At 40.0% G+C, this 17,618-nt stretch overlaps 1 protein-coding gene across 1 annotated transcript in view; it reads right to left on the bottom strand.

Moving 5' to 3' along the window:
* Positions 1–17,618, bottom strand: part of LOC119788861 (SH3 and multiple ankyrin repeat domains protein 2-like) — a 381,590-nt gene that overhangs the window by 29,423 nt on the left and 334,549 nt on the right. The window contains exons 18-23 of the mRNA XM_038293549.1: positions 11,769–11,904; positions 8,806–8,886; positions 8,680–8,688; positions 4,689–4,712; positions 4,057–4,095; positions 2,258–2,370 (exon numbers count right to left, since the gene is read on the bottom strand). Coding sequence (XP_038149477.1) covers positions 2,258–2,370; positions 4,057–4,095; positions 4,689–4,712; positions 8,680–8,688; positions 8,806–8,886; positions 11,769–11,904 — 402 coding nt within the window. The remainder of the gene's footprint in view (positions 1–2,257; positions 2,371–4,056; positions 4,096–4,688; positions 4,713–8,679; positions 8,689–8,805; positions 8,887–11,768; positions 11,905–17,618) is intronic.

Below are 17,618 nucleotides of genomic sequence, written 5' to 3'. Positions count from 1 at the left end.
TCTATCCCCTTATTTCAACCGTTGCGTATATTAGCTGCGACATATGAATAAAGATGACTGAAAAATTTTTGATTGACAGATGACCGTTGATATATGATTGGCCGAATTTAGGTGTACAAGCTGACATAAAACTAACTGGCCTGCATAAGATAACAAAAAAAACACAGACTTTAAGACTGGAATTTTTTTTTTTTTAAATAGAAATTTTCTAAATATTGGGACAATATAGTTTGATAAAGAGTACATTTAACTAAATTTTTAAGCCAGAATGATTTGACATTTAAATATGATTTCCCTACAACTTTAAAATCTGCTGCATTCTTGCATTCAAAGAAGTAGTGAGGACCTAGCAGGCGACTGGAGTCAATGGGCGTCTTTTATTTCAATCAGTGAGGGGGCCTGGTCTAAGAATGTGATGCCGTAGCTTTTGTAGAACATAGCAAATGTTCAGAACACACGAAACAAGCAAACAGGATGTTAAATCAAAAATAAGGGAAGAAATGTCAGCAGAGATGCATGCTGTCATCTCAGGTAGAAACAAAACAAAACATTAATTGTTAATTACAATGAATTCTTGCTGTACTGAAATAGCACCAGAATAGATTATGTTATCTGGTCCTTCATTAAAGGGCGTATTTGTGTCTTTCCCATCCATCAGCAGATATTAGCAGCTAGCTCATATCGAGCATACACCTGGCATCCAGCATAGGAAAAACGTGTAACTTTATGTTATTTTCCATTGCAGAACAAGAAGTCTAAAGAAACAAAGAAGAAAAATGCACAGGCCAACGTGTTAAACGTCAACAACAATTCATTGTCAGAGAAGGACAAGTTCTGGTTTTACTAGACATGATGGCCAACTGACAGCTACGTAATTTGAACTAGTTTTATGATTTAGTTTAGTTTATTTTCCTCTGTTATATAAACTATAAATGTTTGGTTTGATTTATTGCTTTGCGTGTTAGCAGACGGCAGAGTTTACATGCACAGTGTGTCAGTGCGTGGTTGCATTCAACTACTTATCAGCTAATTATGATGATTTAATACTATCAAGCAGTTTTGTCTAACAATAATTTTTTTTAAATTCATTTTGTGCTATAAATGGCTTTTTATGTTTTTATTTCAGCAAATAAGAAATGCCCCAAAATGAGAGTTTAGTTCCAAAGATTGAGTCTTGGTCTTTGGAAGAACCGTCCTTTACCCCGTCACTGACTGCACCACAGTTAACTGCTGAAATCAGACCCATCAACACTCTTCAGTGTAGAAGCTCTTAACTATTTTTAACATCAGCAGAATTTAAATGAAGAGCAAGAATCTTCCGGTTCAGAGAGCTGTGCTAAGGCAGGTGCTGTCTGTCTGCACAGGTTTCAGACATAAACAATCTGTTTTTGGCAGGAATGGAGGAAATAAATATTGGTATCCCAAATTTCAGATTCTTTAACTGAAACATGAATCAGATTGAATCTATACCTGCAGGTGGAAGCTTTATAAAAACTCCAGATTAGAAATTCTGTCAAATCTGTCAAACTTCTCTACATGACATTTGTTTTTAGCTTTCGCTCATTCATTCAGACCTGCAGGATGAATTAGCATCATGTTTCAATACAAAGCAGGACATCAAAAAAGAGGAGATTATAGCCTCAATTCCCAAAAATCTTTCGGCTGAACTTTTGTCATAAAAAATATTGTGGATTCTTTTTCTCCTGCAGCTTAAAACCTCTATTTTCAGATATCATTAATCTTCTGAGGAGAAGTTCTGCTGTTCTTTTTAATCCACTCTTCAATCTTTAAACTTAAAATGTTTTTCCTGGACTGGCACAAGAACAGATCAGAAAAAAACTAATGAAGAACGGATTAACTGAAAAGTCTGGCTGCTTGGAAACAAAGCATCAGAAATGTGGACTGGATTGGGATTTTAAAATGATTTGTTTCTTCACTGCAAAAACTGATCTAAAAAAAGAGAAATTACTTAAATAATGAAATTTGCTCTTAATCTGAGCAGATAAATAAGGTGGAATTAGCATGTCTGCCCTTGAAATAAGATGATACAGATTTAATTTTTATTTTGAATGTAAATCATCTTATTCCAATTGCTAATTCCCTTACTTACCTGCTCAAATGAAGAACAATCACTTTATTTCATCTTTGAAAGCAAAATGTTTCTCTGTTGGACCTCCTGTAACACTCATCCTTAAACATAACTGAAATCCAACAAATTTTTTTGTATTTTGGACCTTAAACAAGTTGAATTGCTTACATTCATATCTGTAGGAGTGACCAAGCAGCGACTGGAAGGACGAGGTTTGATGGTGGCGATCTTTGTGTCCACAGGTGAGCTTTTCTGGGCGTGCGTCATCTCCTCAACTTTATCTGCAAACCGAACCAACATGCGGTCAAACAGCGGCAGGGCTGGACCTTAACGGGTCGAACGCAAGCCAGTCATTCACAGCGCCCCTCTGTCTTTGTGCTCTCACACTAAAACTGCAGATGAAACTAAAACAGTAAATGTTGAGATATATTTCTTCTGGGAGGAGGGAAAACAGCGGATATGAGGACTTTGATGACATAATATGTCCAGCCTTGGAAGCCGTGCAAGCTTTTCCCAAACAGCCGGCTCAGAAGCATCATCCAGGCCTCAGGGGCGTTCAATCAGAGATGTAAAACGAGCAATGATGTGTTGTCTGTCAAGTTTGCCGTTATCAGTTTTCATTTTTTAACCTTGCAACACAAGGAAGGGCCTCAACGACAAATTTGGCAGAACTGAACCTGCCACTAGAGGGTGATGATGTCATCAGGTGCGCGTCCTCCTTAGTGGTTCTGCTACTGGAAGGTTTTAGGTATGAAAAAAAAAACTGAATCTTATTTCTAAGGGTTAGGATTTCAGGAAATCAACGTGTCCTCAGCAGGTCTTACAATGAGTCAAACGGGATAAGTGTGTCAGAATTTGGAAAAACTAGACGCCAGATAAATTAATAGGATGATTTATACGCAGATTGATCAACCAGATTCCATGATAAGCATCAGTGGGTGGATGAGTTTACTGAGGAGCATGCATCAGCTGTTATGAGCTAAGATAACTGTCAATAACGAATGCGTAGGCGTCAGAAATTATAAATGTAAGTCAATACAAGTGAATGCATTTAAAATTGGCATTGAGTCCTTAAATGATTGAAGTACACCTGAACTCAAATGCTTCATCTGTGACAATACAAGTTTGCAAAATGGCAGTTACAACTTACCAATCAAATTTTGGAGTATGAAACAAATGTATTAATATAAATCAAATAAAAATCAAACAGGCATTAAACAAGAAGTCTGTTAGTACACTCTATGTGATCTAGGGCTATGCTACTCTTTTTATTTTTATTTGCCTGAATGGATCAAATAAAAGAACAAACTATTCAGCTGATCTCCAGCAGAACAACCCAGATTTGTCTTTTTGTTCTAAAAAGACGGCCTTAGAGCACAGAGCTCCACTCCAGTCCACTCCGTCCTTTTCCTGGATTTTCTGATCTTGTTTCTGGGTATTAACCCCGGGACTGTGACAGCTGCAGCCCTCGTCTTACAGACATCTGTGGCTGGTAGATCATTAAGCTCTGACTCCTTCTGAATCTCCTCTAAACTCTTTAACAGGCCTTTCAGGACTGCATTTATACATGTGACTTTTTTTATATATATATATTTCCTCGCTCCATTCAGCTTTATATTATGACTTGGATCAGTCTGCAGTTTTCTCAGGACTTAAAACCAATTTTAATGGGTCTGATGGGATATTCTAAAGGTATAATTGCCAAAATCAACAAATAACCAGCTTAAATATACATTAGTCTGTATGTTATGAATCTATATACTAAATAAATTAAAATATTTTCTTCATTTTATGACCTGATAGGGACTGGATATCATCATACTTTGAAACCTTAGAAATAAAATACGGTTCATGTACTTCCTCCAGCAGCAGACCATGCTAACCCTGATCTGTCCTTGAATGGGACACCTCCCTGACTACCTCTGCACAGGATGTAGGAAGCTTCCATGCATTAGGGGGGTGATTACTTAGAGTCACTTGGAAAACAATCCTCTTCTTCTGCACATCTACACACAGAGCAGAGGAAAGGACTATCAATGACAGCAGCACAGACACAAAACGGCAGAAAGATACACATTTCATCCCTCTGTTCCACCGTCTCCCACTCGGACCACATGCAGCACGGTTGCCCTGGAAACCAAACATTTCCTGGAAAAAACAAACAAACAAAAAAAAACAAAAAAAAATACCAAAGCACCACAGGAAAAGGAAGACAAACACAACGGTGAGCCAACACATGCACAAACACACACTGGTTCCCTCATGAGGCGCCCTGCTGCAGGTGGTTCCTGGGATCAGTCTTCCAACTGAGTCACAAGGAGAAAGACGCCATCATCTGGGATTCTCAGCCTTTTCTGTGTGACACCATTACGACGTAAAACCATGCAACATTTGAACAACGTTGATGCTCAGAGCAGCTGTGATCAGGAGCAGCTTGGAAATCATGCAGTTAAGAGGACCCCCTCCCCCCCCACATGGTTTCACTCTGAGACAAATGAAATAAATAATCATCCAAAAAGAAAAGAAAAAGAACTGTTAGTTCTTCACAAAGATGCAAGGGGACAGAAGATCTGATTGAACATGCCTAGAGAGAACTTACCACCCTTCTTTTTCCTTAGTGTGGCTTAAGACAGAAAGAAAAACAGTTCTTCAGTGCGCTGACACAAACTTAGCCCGCCCCTAAAAGGAACTAATACAATTTCTTATTAAGGTTTGTCTGTATTTCCTCCCAGACTTTGTGTTCACACATAAGGAACAGGGGAGACTCCTAATCCTGAGCAAATTACCAGATTAAAACACTTTCAGCCTTTCATTCAGTGCAGTCCCAGTTTGTGACCAGATGGTCCCAGTAAACAGCGCAGACCGAACGTCACACAACAACTTTCCTACAGGAAACATGAATCTGAACAGCAGCAAACCACCTGTCTGCTTTCCAGTCATCATCGCTTATCCTTCAGGGTTATAAAGAGGATCAATATGACTCCAAAATTACCAGAGCCGTTTGGTAAATGGCTTCTTTTAAGATCAGCAACTTTTTCAATTGGAAAACGTGTCAACCTTGGTCTCAAAGACACTGAGGAGTAGATGGAGCGAAAGCGAAAACAGCAGCCATATTTAGACTCAGAAACAGACCATAACCCATGGCTGACCTAACCGCAGCCTAAGGTCACTGTGTTTATAGTGGCTGTACCTGAATTATCATCATAACTAGCAGTCATGGAAAAGGAAGTCTAGAATGGGTGCTGCTGGCTGTTATGTTCTCATTTTGTATGCACAGAGTGTGCTAAATAAAATTTTCTATGACCAAACAAAAATACTGCAATTTTGAGTTTTTTCAACAGTTCAGTAGTTTGATGCGGCGGGGAAGACGAGGAGACCAGTTTAAAGTCCTGCTTCAAGTTCCGGTTCCTACGTCCTGTCTCAGCTACCCTCTTCCGCTGTGCCTGCTCATCTGCACCTGATCCTGTCTGCTCCTGTGCGTGACCACCTGGTCATGCTTCTGGTCCCAGTCAGACTCTGAACCCTCCTGGAAGCCTGTGGATGCCTGGAAGTCTGGATCCTGCCACCTGTTTCTGTTCCTGCCTGATCTGGATCCTGCCTGTTTCTGTCTGTTCCTGTCTGTTCTGGACCCCTCACCAGGATCAGCTTCCAGCATAACCTCTGGGCACTGGGGACACTCGTGGTCTGGACTGTTAAACCAGGTAAGTGACCAACCCAGATAATCATATATCAGTTTATCGTGGTCATTTACCTGTGTTTCCTCCCTAGAGTGTCTGAGATTGGGCAGTGCCCCGCCCCCCCGCCTGCAGTGTCCGCGAGCCACAGCTCCGCTTTTGTTTTGTTTTATTTAATAAACGTTTGAACTTTCCTACTGACTGTCTCGCCTTAGATACTGGGTCCATCTGTCCTCGTTTCATGACAACTCTTCTCACTCTTCAGTCTGAGGTGCTACAGCCTCCACACCACACAGTGAGACAGCTGGTCAGAACGCTCTCTATGGTGCTTCTGTAGAAGGTGGTAAGGATGGGTGGAGGCAGGTGGGCTCTCCTCATCCTCCGCAGGAAGTGCATCCGATTTTGTGCCCTTTTGACCAGTGAGGTGGTGTTTACAGTCCAGGTGAGGTTGTCTATGATGTGAACCCCCAGGAATTTGGTGCTGCTAACCACCTTTACAGCAGGAGGTGGATCTTATCTTAGCTGATACTAATCTTATAAGCATTAAGATTAGTATCAGCCATTGTTATTCATGTTGACATATTGGTATCAGTCCGATTAGTAAAACAGAAAGTCCCAGCATCATTAACTGGCTTCAGGTTTGCTCTCTCCGGTCTCATGGCTTCTGATTTACTGGATTAGATTTCCAGACATCCTTTAATTCATTTGATTCTGTCTCAGAAGCTCTTGAGTGCATCAAGCTATGTGATTTATTAAGCTGTTAAACTTTCAGGCTAAGCTTCAGAAGGTGTCCAATCGTAAAGTCAGTGCACCTTAGAGCTTTGTGATTTGTTCATTTTCCAGGATGGGAAAAGATACACAGTCTAGGTCCAATCAAGCAGGAACTAGGTTCATGATTTATAAACTATTCTGGGTTTTCTCTGAACCACGGAGCAAAAAATACGGGCTAAAAGGTAAACAAGCTGTGCACACCCACTACTATTTGGAAGAATGTCTGTTGGTAAGCTACTGGTACCATTCTGGTAGGATATCTAACCATCTCTCTGCAGAAGCTGTACCTGTAAACTGGATGGTTTCCAGATACAGACCAGAACTTCTCCCAGAAGTTTAATGTTAGCCTACTTTATCCAACCCAAATCCAACTGGAGTGGCTTTTTGAGATCATCGTTCTGCTGTAGCAACATTTCAACCTCTTCAACCGGAGAATGACCCAGGCAGCCTTCCATGAGCTGGAAACCACCAAAGAGATCCTTCCCATTAAGAAACAAGACAGAGAAAGACTGAGCTGCCTAAACACAAAAGCTGCACTTGGGTTTTGAGGCTTCTACCAACTGTCCAGCATGGTGGTGGTAGCATGATGCTATGGGGAGACATGCACAATGGGGCGGAACTGATGAAGAGATACCTTTCCATCATAGCCACAGCTCAGACCACAACATACCAGAACATCCAGTCTGGTTCTGGTCCAGCATCCCCAGACATTCGGCCTCAACCTAAGGGTGAAGAATCCAAATAAAGGACGGCTGAAGGCTGAAAACTCTCAGTCCAGCAGCTCTCGGGAAAATGCTTCACTACATGTTGAGACATTTCAATTCAATCTCACAATCTTTCCTTATATCATTCAACCATGACATGGAGGCACATTAACCTGACTCCGCCAGATGGATTTGCTCCGCGTATCCATCTGGAAACCTTTCGTGAAGTAATTTTGGGAAGGGGCGAAAATACTAGTTTGCTGATTGGCCTATGTTGGTGATAGACGGGCCAAATAAACCAATTAGATCAATGAAGAATATGACGTACTAACAGAGCGACAACGAAAACACAACGACAAGCCAGGCACAAGCCAATTGATAGATCAAACTCTTGCCGAAACCAGTCAGGAGAAGAGCAAAAACCTCTTTTCCTCTGAGAAAAGCCTCCAGAGCAGTGTTTTGTTCTTCTTTCAGTGAAGAAATACTCTGTAATTCCGATAAAATTTGCTCGACAGCCACGCTAACGCTAGTTTCATCACCTAAAGTTCTTTAGAATGAACTGTCGCGCTTCTCGTTGCGTCACACCTTAACCCGCCTCAAAGCCAACGCTGATTGGACGTTCGTTTGGTGAACGGCTCCAAATTTTCTTTAACGGAAAGTAGCCAGAATGATCTGCGAGGGAAACCTTGAAAGCTCGCGAGTTCAGGATGGTCTCACGAGGCTAGAGGCACATTTCACACGTTTACAGGACAAATGTGACCCTGAAGAGGCCAGTTGATCATCCCTATATTCCAATTCATGGGATTCCTGTAACATGAAACATGCTTCTGACCCAGAACTCTTTAACTTCTTCTTAAAGCTAGGAAATAACTGCTAACCTCCACATGCTCCATCTCTACTGCTGACGGATGAGTGGCACTTTTCCACCATTACTATTTTATTGTTTTATACAGTTAGTTAGTGTTGCAAATTCCAAACCCTAGTGCACCTTTCTAATGCGTTAAAGCAAACTGAATTCATGTGGAAACATCAGCTGAGTCCTCGTCCTGTCCAAAACTTGCTCCCTTCAACCCTCCCTCCCTCATTCCCTCCTCGGCTCCAACGTGTTGTCCTCTGATCTCAGAATCGCTGACTGGCGACTGTGTCAGCAGGAGTCAGGGCGGGACAGCGTTTTTCTTTTGAAACCTGGGACTCACCATACAAATATAAAAACAAAAACCTAAAGAGGGAAAGCAGCCAAACCAGCACACTGATGACGGACATGTTTTAGAGCAGTAAGAGCCTCCATGCATGATGGAAAAGGAGGGCAGCAGATGAGGAGGGAGGGAAAAGCGCTTTTCATCTTTCATCAAGTCCAAACTAAAGCAAAGCCTCATTCAGCCGCTAGATGCCGGTGGATGATGCAGGCGGGTAGGAAGGCTCTGCAGCATTGACTGCTTACCTTTATCCACTACAGTGAGGTTAACCAACCAATGAGGACGAGAAGGAACAGGAAAAGGAGAGGGGTGCTGTTAGAAACACTTCCTGATGTTACGGACAGTAGAAGGAACAACAATGCAGCTCTTACCGAGTTCCTCCAGCTCTGAGGTCATGGACTTGGAGCGCATGGACAGGGCGGTGGTGGGGGCTCTCTTTGGTGGTGGAGGAGCTGAGGAACACAGTGAGAGAGAGATTGATATATAAAATAATTATTATTATGCTGAATGTTTCTATGAAGTGTTCTGAGGAGAGACGACACAGTGCTGCTTTAATTGGACCTCAGTGCATTAAATGACACTGCATTTCATTAAAGCACATTTAACACACTGCTTCAAATGCACAGTATGTATCTTTACATACTTTTCAGAGACCACAAAAACCCTATTTGGAGTTTCCCATGGATCAATGTTAGGGTCCCTGCTATTCAATACCTACATGCTCCCCACAACTCAGTTTAAAAAAAAAAAAATCAGTTACCGTAACTATGCCATCTGCAGATTAAGATGTGAACAAGTGACCGAGATCCGATTCTGACTGTCAATAAATGCATAGAAGAAATCAACGCATGGATGTGCCAACATTTTTGCTCATCTGGATCAAAACAAAACTGAATTAATTGCATTTTGACCAAAAGAAGAACTTTAAAAACTTAGCACATAGCTTCAGTTAAACTAGTAAAAAACCACCGACCATATATCCGTTGAAATAACCTTTTTTAGATGTGCAGAGTCACACCCTGCTGCATCATTACATGATACACATATTGTTTGGAAAAGAGGAGGCATCACTGGCTACACCCTAATCGAGATAATACACAGCTTTTTTAGATAAAGGATAATCTAAATCTTGCGATAGTGATGAACTCAGACATGAACCTTGAAGAGGTTCAATTAGAGCTGATCCAGAACGCTGCTGCCTGCATCCTGACTACAAGTAAGAAAGAAGATCAGACAGCTGTGGCTGAACCAGATGATGCTGCCTGCATCCTCACTAGAACTAACAAAGAAGATCAGACAGCTGCAGCTAATCCAAATGAACCAGATGCTGCTGCTTGCATTCTTACTAGAACTAAGAAAGTAGATCAGACAGCTGCAGCTGATCCAGACGGTGCTGCCTGCATCCTCACTAGAACTAAGAAAGAAGATCAGACAGCTAAAGCTGATCCAGAATGCTGCTGCTTGCATCCTCACTAGAACTAAGAAAGAAGATCAGATAGCTGCGGCTGATCCAGATGCTGTAGAGAACATTAGCCAGGTTCTGAAGTCTTTCCTTCATAATCTTTAAAATCCTTCGGTTCGTGTCTATAAATCACTGAATGGCTGAGCTCCAAATGACATGCCAGACTAGTTGTCAGTGGACTGATCACCCAGACCTCTCAGGTCTACTAGCTCTATTCTACTCTGCAGAACCGGAACCAAACATGAAGCAACATCTTTTAGTTCTTATGCTACACTAATCTGGAACAAAAACTATAAAAGCTGCATTAAGTCCAGAGGTGGACTGCATTAGGTTCAAAAGAATCATTTACTGAAGTTCAGAACATTTGTGGAATCTGATGTGACGAGTCGTAAGAGCTCATGGTTGGAGAAAATTTACAACAAAATTGAGAAAATGTTGCATGTGGCCCAATAGGCATAGATTTAAGACAATTCAAAGCTCTGAGAAGCCTGGAAAACAGAAGACAAAGCTATGACAAGGTGAGCCGAAAAAAACATCCTAACTAACTCTGTGCATAACTGATTATTTATGTTCACAAATAGGCCAATCAGGGGCGGAGCTAGATGGGGGGCCAGGGTAGCCGATCATTGGCCACCCCTGTGGCCACCCCTATCATTTATTTCCCTCTAAGACAGATGGTGGCAACAGTTATACTCTCAAGTGGAATATTCAAAACATTTTATTTTTTGTGGTTAATTATACACATCAATATACTAACAGCAAAGATGATAAGCACAGAATTCCTGCTCTTTTCAGAGCTTGGTTTTGTGTTATATGGGGTAAAGAGAAAAATATGTGTCTCTGCAAGTCATCTAGGAGTCTTCAGTGAAATCAAAGATAAATAACAATTTAAATTGATTTATGTAGAACGTTTATTGATACAAGTAGGTTAGTAATAACAATGATGATTGATTTACGCCACAGAACTCAAAACTGAGTGTCATCCAGTATACCTTTTAATCAAAAAATTACAGATGTTTAAATATATGTGTCTATTTTTTAGCAAAGGCTGTAGGAAAGTATAGTTTGTCTTTATTTAGAAAATGTGGATGTTTTGCTTGTTAATTTTCCTGTTGGAACAGTTTAGATTGACAGTGAGGTTCTGGTGCCAATCCGCTTTCGGCCACCCCTCGGTGTACATTGGTTATTGCCTGGCCACCCTTCTAGCTACGCCTCTGAGGCCAATATCTAAAAAAATGCTAAATATCTAACCTGCCTTTGCTCTGAACTGCTCCAATAAGATAAACTTATTCTAATGAAAAACCACCATGAATGCAATATTCCCAACAATCAAGCAATGGGAAAACTGAATCATGCGGTGTGGATTGGGACAGGAGCTAAATACAGACCAATACTGGAAAGAAGCTGCTTCCAAAAACTGTTAAAACTGACATATTTGAGACTAAAACGAGCTACTCTTAATCAGACTCCTCAACATACAGTAACTGAAACCCCAGTTAGAACAGCGGCTGCTAAGCCTCGGCCCTGAGCTGAATATTAAGGAGACACATTTACTGTCTGTAATCTGAGGCTGGAGGAAGTCATGTTCCTTGCTGCTTCACAGGGATTTTATGACATAACAGAAAATCTGTTGGATATCTGCTTTACAACAGGGAGGGTGTCTTAATGCTGGAGGTTGGCTGCTGGCGGATTCACCCAGAAGAAAGATTTTTACACCTTATTTACTCTAAGAACGGATTTACGGTTGTGCTTTGCTCTTTCATACCTGAAACTCACAGTTCCTTGACTTTTTACTTTGTGTTTGAACTTCTGCCAGTCAGTAAAACCCAGTGTGCCTCTGCAAGGTTTCCATTAAAAACTCCCAGTTTGTACCTTTTTTGCGTGCCGTGTCTTCAGGGTCCAGATTCCGGCTCACAGTCACCACTTTGATCAGGAGCCGGTTTCCTCCCTGGCGGATCATGTTGACCACCTGCCTGTGGCCCACCTTCACCACATTCTCCTGGTTCACCTGTGACAGGGGCAAATAAAACAACCATCATTAGGGATTTAAAATGTTCAAACGGGTTTCTAAAATTTCATTCTTTCACCTGTGGAATATTTCAACAATTAGAAATCTCCTGTCCAGGGGTGATGCTGAGAAACTAGTCCATGCATTTGTTACTTCAAGGCTGGACTATTGTAATTCTTTACTATCAGGAAGTCCACAAACCGTAGTTAAAAGCCTTCAGCTGATCCAAAATGCTGCAGCCAGAGTTCTGATGAAAATGAAAAAGAGAGATCATATCTCTCCTATCCTGGCTTCTCTTCATTGGCTTCCTGTTAAATCCAGAATAGAATTTAAAATCCTCCTTCTCACATATAAAGCCTTAAATGTCCAAGCTCCATCTGATATCAGAGATCTGATTGTTCCTTATGTTCCTAACAGAGCACTTCGCTCTCAATCTGCAGGTTTACTAGTGGTTCCTAGAATTTCTAAAAGTAGAATGGGAGGCAGATCTTTTAGTTATCAGGCTCCTCTCCTGTGGAACCAACTATCAGTTTTAGTCCGTGAGGCAGACACCCTGTCTACTTTTAAGGCTAGGCTTAAAACTTTCCTTTTTGATAAAGCTTATAGTTAGAGTGGCTCAGATTATCCTGAGCTATCTCTATAGTTAAGCTGCTATAGGCTTAGACTTCTGGGGGACATAGGGACCCCCATTTCATCATTCTGCTTCATTCAATCTGCTATCTGTTAATTCAATCTCTAATGTTCTGCTCTCTCTGCTTTTTCTCATAGTAGCTTCATCTGGTCTGTTCCTGTTTGGCTGTGACTCCATCCTGGAGAGAAATATCAGTTGTGCTGCTGCCATCAACACCTTTGTTTCTAGATGATAGAATTGGGTATTTTTTTGTTTCTTTTAGTGTTTGATCCGGTTTCTCTCCTAGACTTAAAAATTGACTCAGCTTTTACTGTGACCAACTGGATGTGCTCTCTTTCATTCCATATACGTGGAAGCTGGCTTATACCTCATCTGCTTCTTTCTTTTTTAAACAGAGCCACCTGTCTGCTGGAGGCATCTTCCCGTTTAAAGGGCTTTTTCCTCTCTTCCTTTCTTCCTCTGCATATTGTCGTTTTTATGCAATTTCTGTAACGTTAACAATGCAAGCAAATGTCTTTTGTGCCACTTACTCAGCCAGGAGGTCAGAATCCTGCAAAGTCAGTGAGTTGATGGAATTTGCTGGTTTTCCTTAAAAAACCTTAAACCAATCTAACTGGATGATCTGGTTGAAGCTTATCTTTAAAGCGGCATCAGATGACATGAGGTGAATTGGTGCTACATAAATAAAAATGGATCAGTGAATCATATTTTTTCGACTTTCATCACGTTTTGGTTTTGTGGAAATGTTGCAGACACTTAGATGTCAAGAATAAAAAATAAAAATAATCATCAGTGTAAAAATTTAAAGCAGGAGCTTGACCAGCTTGCTGATTTACAATATAGAGCTGTAGGATCCAGCAGGAGACTAATAACCATATCTAAAACAGCATTAAAGAGTAATGGGAGGCTGTATTTAAGGTGGCATGAAGAAATAAAAAAACAGGCTTAACTCAGATGCAAAGGGAAGTGGGGTTGAGGTCATCCTGCAACATTTACAATGAATCTGGGAATAATTTATTGTTTGGAGAATAAAAAAAATCAACCTTAGAATCACTACTTCATATTTTTATTTCTACTCAAAATAACAAAACCATGCATGGCTTCTCCTGTGAGCCTAATGTATTTTGAGGCGATTGGGAAACACCAGAGTGTTTTTGACACAGCAATAGCTGCAGAGAGCCGACAGCTCAGGGACCAGAACAGAAACCTGTCAGCAGATTGAGGGAAGCATCCCAGAACCTGCTGCAGTTTCCAATCATTCCCCAGACTCCTCAGGAATAATTTCTCATCTAGAAGCAGCGTGCACCAAGCTGCCCCCCATAGCTTTACCTTGGCTGATAATAAAAGTTGAATCCTGTTTCCACACTCACCCTCCCAGCTGAGGAAACTTTTATTAGTTCAGTCTTTGTTTGGTCTTTCAAAGGACATTTCATCCTCGTGTCATGCAGACGACACAGTCTTTCAACCAGCGGTGTCGTCCAGAAACCTAAAAGCTTTCATTAAATCTCAGGCAGAGAAATGCAAATATAAGTGCTTCTGCTGTCATCATCAGTGCAGATTTCAGAATTTAGAAAAAGAGAACTGGAGACTTAGTCAGGGCTGCAAAAACCCACAGAAGGCAGTATTAAATAACCATGAGACATGACAAGAGATTTGGATAGAAATTGTATTCTTCAGGGTTCCTACAGCATAAGGCAAGTTAAATTCAAGACTTTTTAAGACTTTTTAATGCCACTTGAAATAAAAATTTAAGACCAAATTCACAAGAAACACAAGAAAAACCTGCTTGCAACAACTTAACCCAAAGGTTTATTATAACATAAACCACTGCACTAATGTTTCAAATGTTGAAAAGCTTCCCATACAGGAAGAAAGCTAAAAACACACAAATGACAGATATATTTGAACAATTATTTAACTGAATTCACAAACTTTGTTTTAGCAGGGAACAAAACAAATCAGTTTTAAAGCCCCAACATAACCAGTGCTAAGTCTTTTTTGCAGCTATTTTTCTTTGTATGGTTTTCTTAGTATGTTTGATTTGGTGATAAGTGGAGGCGTTGCAGAGACAAGGGTGGAACTAAACTGAGAAATACCAGCTGTTTCTCTGTAACTCCATTTTGATGCTTTGTGTTTCGTGCTTCGCATGTGCGACTCCACTGCCTTAATTCCCATCGTTCTGAGCTTGAATGACTTCTTGCACAAAATCCTCTGAGCCTCATGTATGTTCCCTGGTTTTATCCATGGAGAAAACTCTTGGTTGGAGACAATTTTGGTTACATTTACACTTGCTCGTATTTTCCATACAAAAAGTTAATGGCGCATCTCCCAAATGTCCCGGCCGCAACAACGCTTTTATTGGTTCCGATATCGGGACGGAACCAATAATGGCGAGCTGTAATTTTTTTTTTATAAAAAAAATAAATAATTGTCAATTTTAACGTTTTATTTAGATTACAAAAATAAATCGTAATAAAAATAGTCCTATTTATGATGTTTTAAAAATTAAGACCTACGAAAAGACTGATTTAGGACATTTTAATACCAATTAAGGCCTTAGTTTTATTTTGAAGAATTCAATGCCTTTTAAGACTTTTTAAGGACCCGCGGGAACCCTGATCTTACTCAGATCAGAGAAGTTGCTTAGAGTTACAGAAGGCAGCTGCTTACCAACCGGGCCCCGATTAACAGTTAAAGAGGCATTTTATCAGAGATGGCAAAAGTACTCACTTTCCGTACTTGAGTAAAAGTACAGATACTTGTGTTAAAAAATACTCTGGTAAAAGTGGAAGTACTGATTAAACTTTTTACTCAAGTAAAAGTAACAAAGTACAGGCTTGTAAATTTACTTAAAGTATAAAAGTAAAAGTAGAAACCACTTTTTTCATGCCGTTGCCTACATTTTAAATGGATGTCTGCCAATAGGACTAGATCTCCGTTGTGTTCATTTTCAATCATCTCGTCGTCCATGCTACTATGCTAACGCCACCGCCACCAAGCTGCAATGATTTGCTGCGAATGAATACCGCCGAATCTGTCGATTCATCTTGTAGTGGTGCGTCAAATGCAACGTAGATTCCCATCCAATTAGATTGAATTTGGTATTGATGGCGTGAAAAATAATAACGGTAACTCCATTGAAATGATTTAAAACTAAAGTAACGAGCCAATTTTTTAAAATGTAAGTAGTAGAAAGTACAGATATTTGTGTAAAAAAGTAGAAGTAAAAAGTCGCCATAAAAATAAGTAGTAAAGTAAAGTAAAAATATCAGAAAAATCTACTTGAGTACAGTAACGAAGTATTTGTACTTCGTTACTTCCCATCTCTGCATTTTATACACCTCCAGTCTGCCACATCATTACATCACACACGTTAGCAGGTGAGTAGACATCCATGGCTCCAGCCTTATCAAAATATTACACTTTTTTCTTTTCCCGAATCTTTGCCACGAACAGAATGAAGATTATAACTGTATATAGCCGGACCGCGGAAGTGGCCTGATTAGATAAACTACTGGTGTAAATATCAGTTCTGACACGCAACAGGCAGGTAATATTAAGGTGTAATAAACTCACATGTAATCAATGTTAATTATCCTAACAATAGAGCGGTCTTACATGTCATTGTTTCTGGATTAAAAAAAGAATGTGAGTATACCCACCTCTCCAGGGACCGCTACGCTACTGCTTTCAACTCTAACACAATCAAAAACCTAAAAGCTTTCATTAAATCTCAGCCAGAGAAATGCTAATTTAAATCCTCATCAGTGCAGATTTTAGGATTTAGAGAAGAGAACTTTCAGCTGGAGACAGACAGGGCTGCAAAAACCACAGCAGGCAGAAATTAACCTTCCAAACATGCACCTCCGTGCCCTCATGGATGCTTCGATCTAATTAACGGTTGTATAATTACATCTGACCAATGCTGGATGGTAATCCTGCTCTCTGTTTCCTTTCAGGCCTCTCCTCTCTTCTTCTAGATGAGGCTCAGATGAAGCGATGACAGAAAAACTGCCCTGAAGAGGTGAAGGAAGAGAAAATGAAGCGGCGTTACGATGCTGCAGGCTTGGCTGTGAGCAGATAAGAGTCAGACGATTGTTTCAGGTTGACCTCATGCTCTTCTACACTCAACCTTATTTCTCTTATAGCTTTTTTTTTTTTTTTTTTTTTGCATTATGCAATGATGCTGGAAGGATGAACGCGCTAACAGAGAGATGCACGTGAACCCACACACGGTGAAGAGCCTTTTCTTCTTCCCTATTCACAATGCATGCTGGGACGGAGATTTATAAGGACTGGGGATGTGATGCCTTACAACCCCCTCCCCCCCGAGCATATTTACCTTTAGGGGATACATTTCTAGTGCCCTCTTTTGTAAACAAGGAATAACTTGTCTTTCCTCCAATCAGCCTCTGGGACGCTAAGGAAACTCACATGCTTCTGAAGTCTCATTTTATAGATCAATTATGCATGATTTAAGGCGGTCATAGAAATGTAGGAATAAGCTTTTTATTTCACACATTTATTATGTCATGTAAGAATAATAAAGACATTAAAGGCAGAAAAAACTCCCACGTGTCAAATCTGCAACGTTTTCTTTTTTGAGTCATTAATAAATCATTTTCTGCTTAAACAATTTTCAGTGAATGAAATTATTTCTACAATCACCTACAGTTTATGCTTAGAAATCTCATTGGTTGATGGAAATCTACGAATCTTTAGAAAATGATTATAGTGGATGACAGTTATTTAACTTTAAAATTATAAAACCAATTAAGAACTAATAAACATAAAATTAAAGAGATTTTTTTTACAGTTTTTTTTAACAAAAACATACATAATATATGCAATATTTACAGTTTTTTTGTACCATTTAATTCCATCAATCAAATAAAATGTTGTATTCTTTATACTTTAATGTAAAGAAATACATATTCTAACAAAAAGAATCTAATAATATATAAACAAAATTTAAGAATTGAGCAATAACAAAATTACTGATTATCACCAGCTTTGTCTTAAATTAAACTTGCTGTGTCACGACTAACGAACTATTACTACGTACTATACTAACGAAAATACT

This window comes from Cyprinodon tularosa, unplaced genomic scaffold (assembly GCF_016077235.1).
Source record: "Cyprinodon tularosa strain WSP-4 unplaced genomic scaffold, ASM1607723v1 ctg328, whole genome shotgun sequence".
Classification (NCBI taxonomy): Eukaryota; Metazoa; Chordata; class Actinopteri; order Cyprinodontiformes; family Cyprinodontidae; genus Cyprinodon; species Cyprinodon tularosa.
The sequence above is the reverse complement of the archived record's forward strand: the minus strand, read 5'-3'. Positions and strand labels throughout refer to the sequence as shown.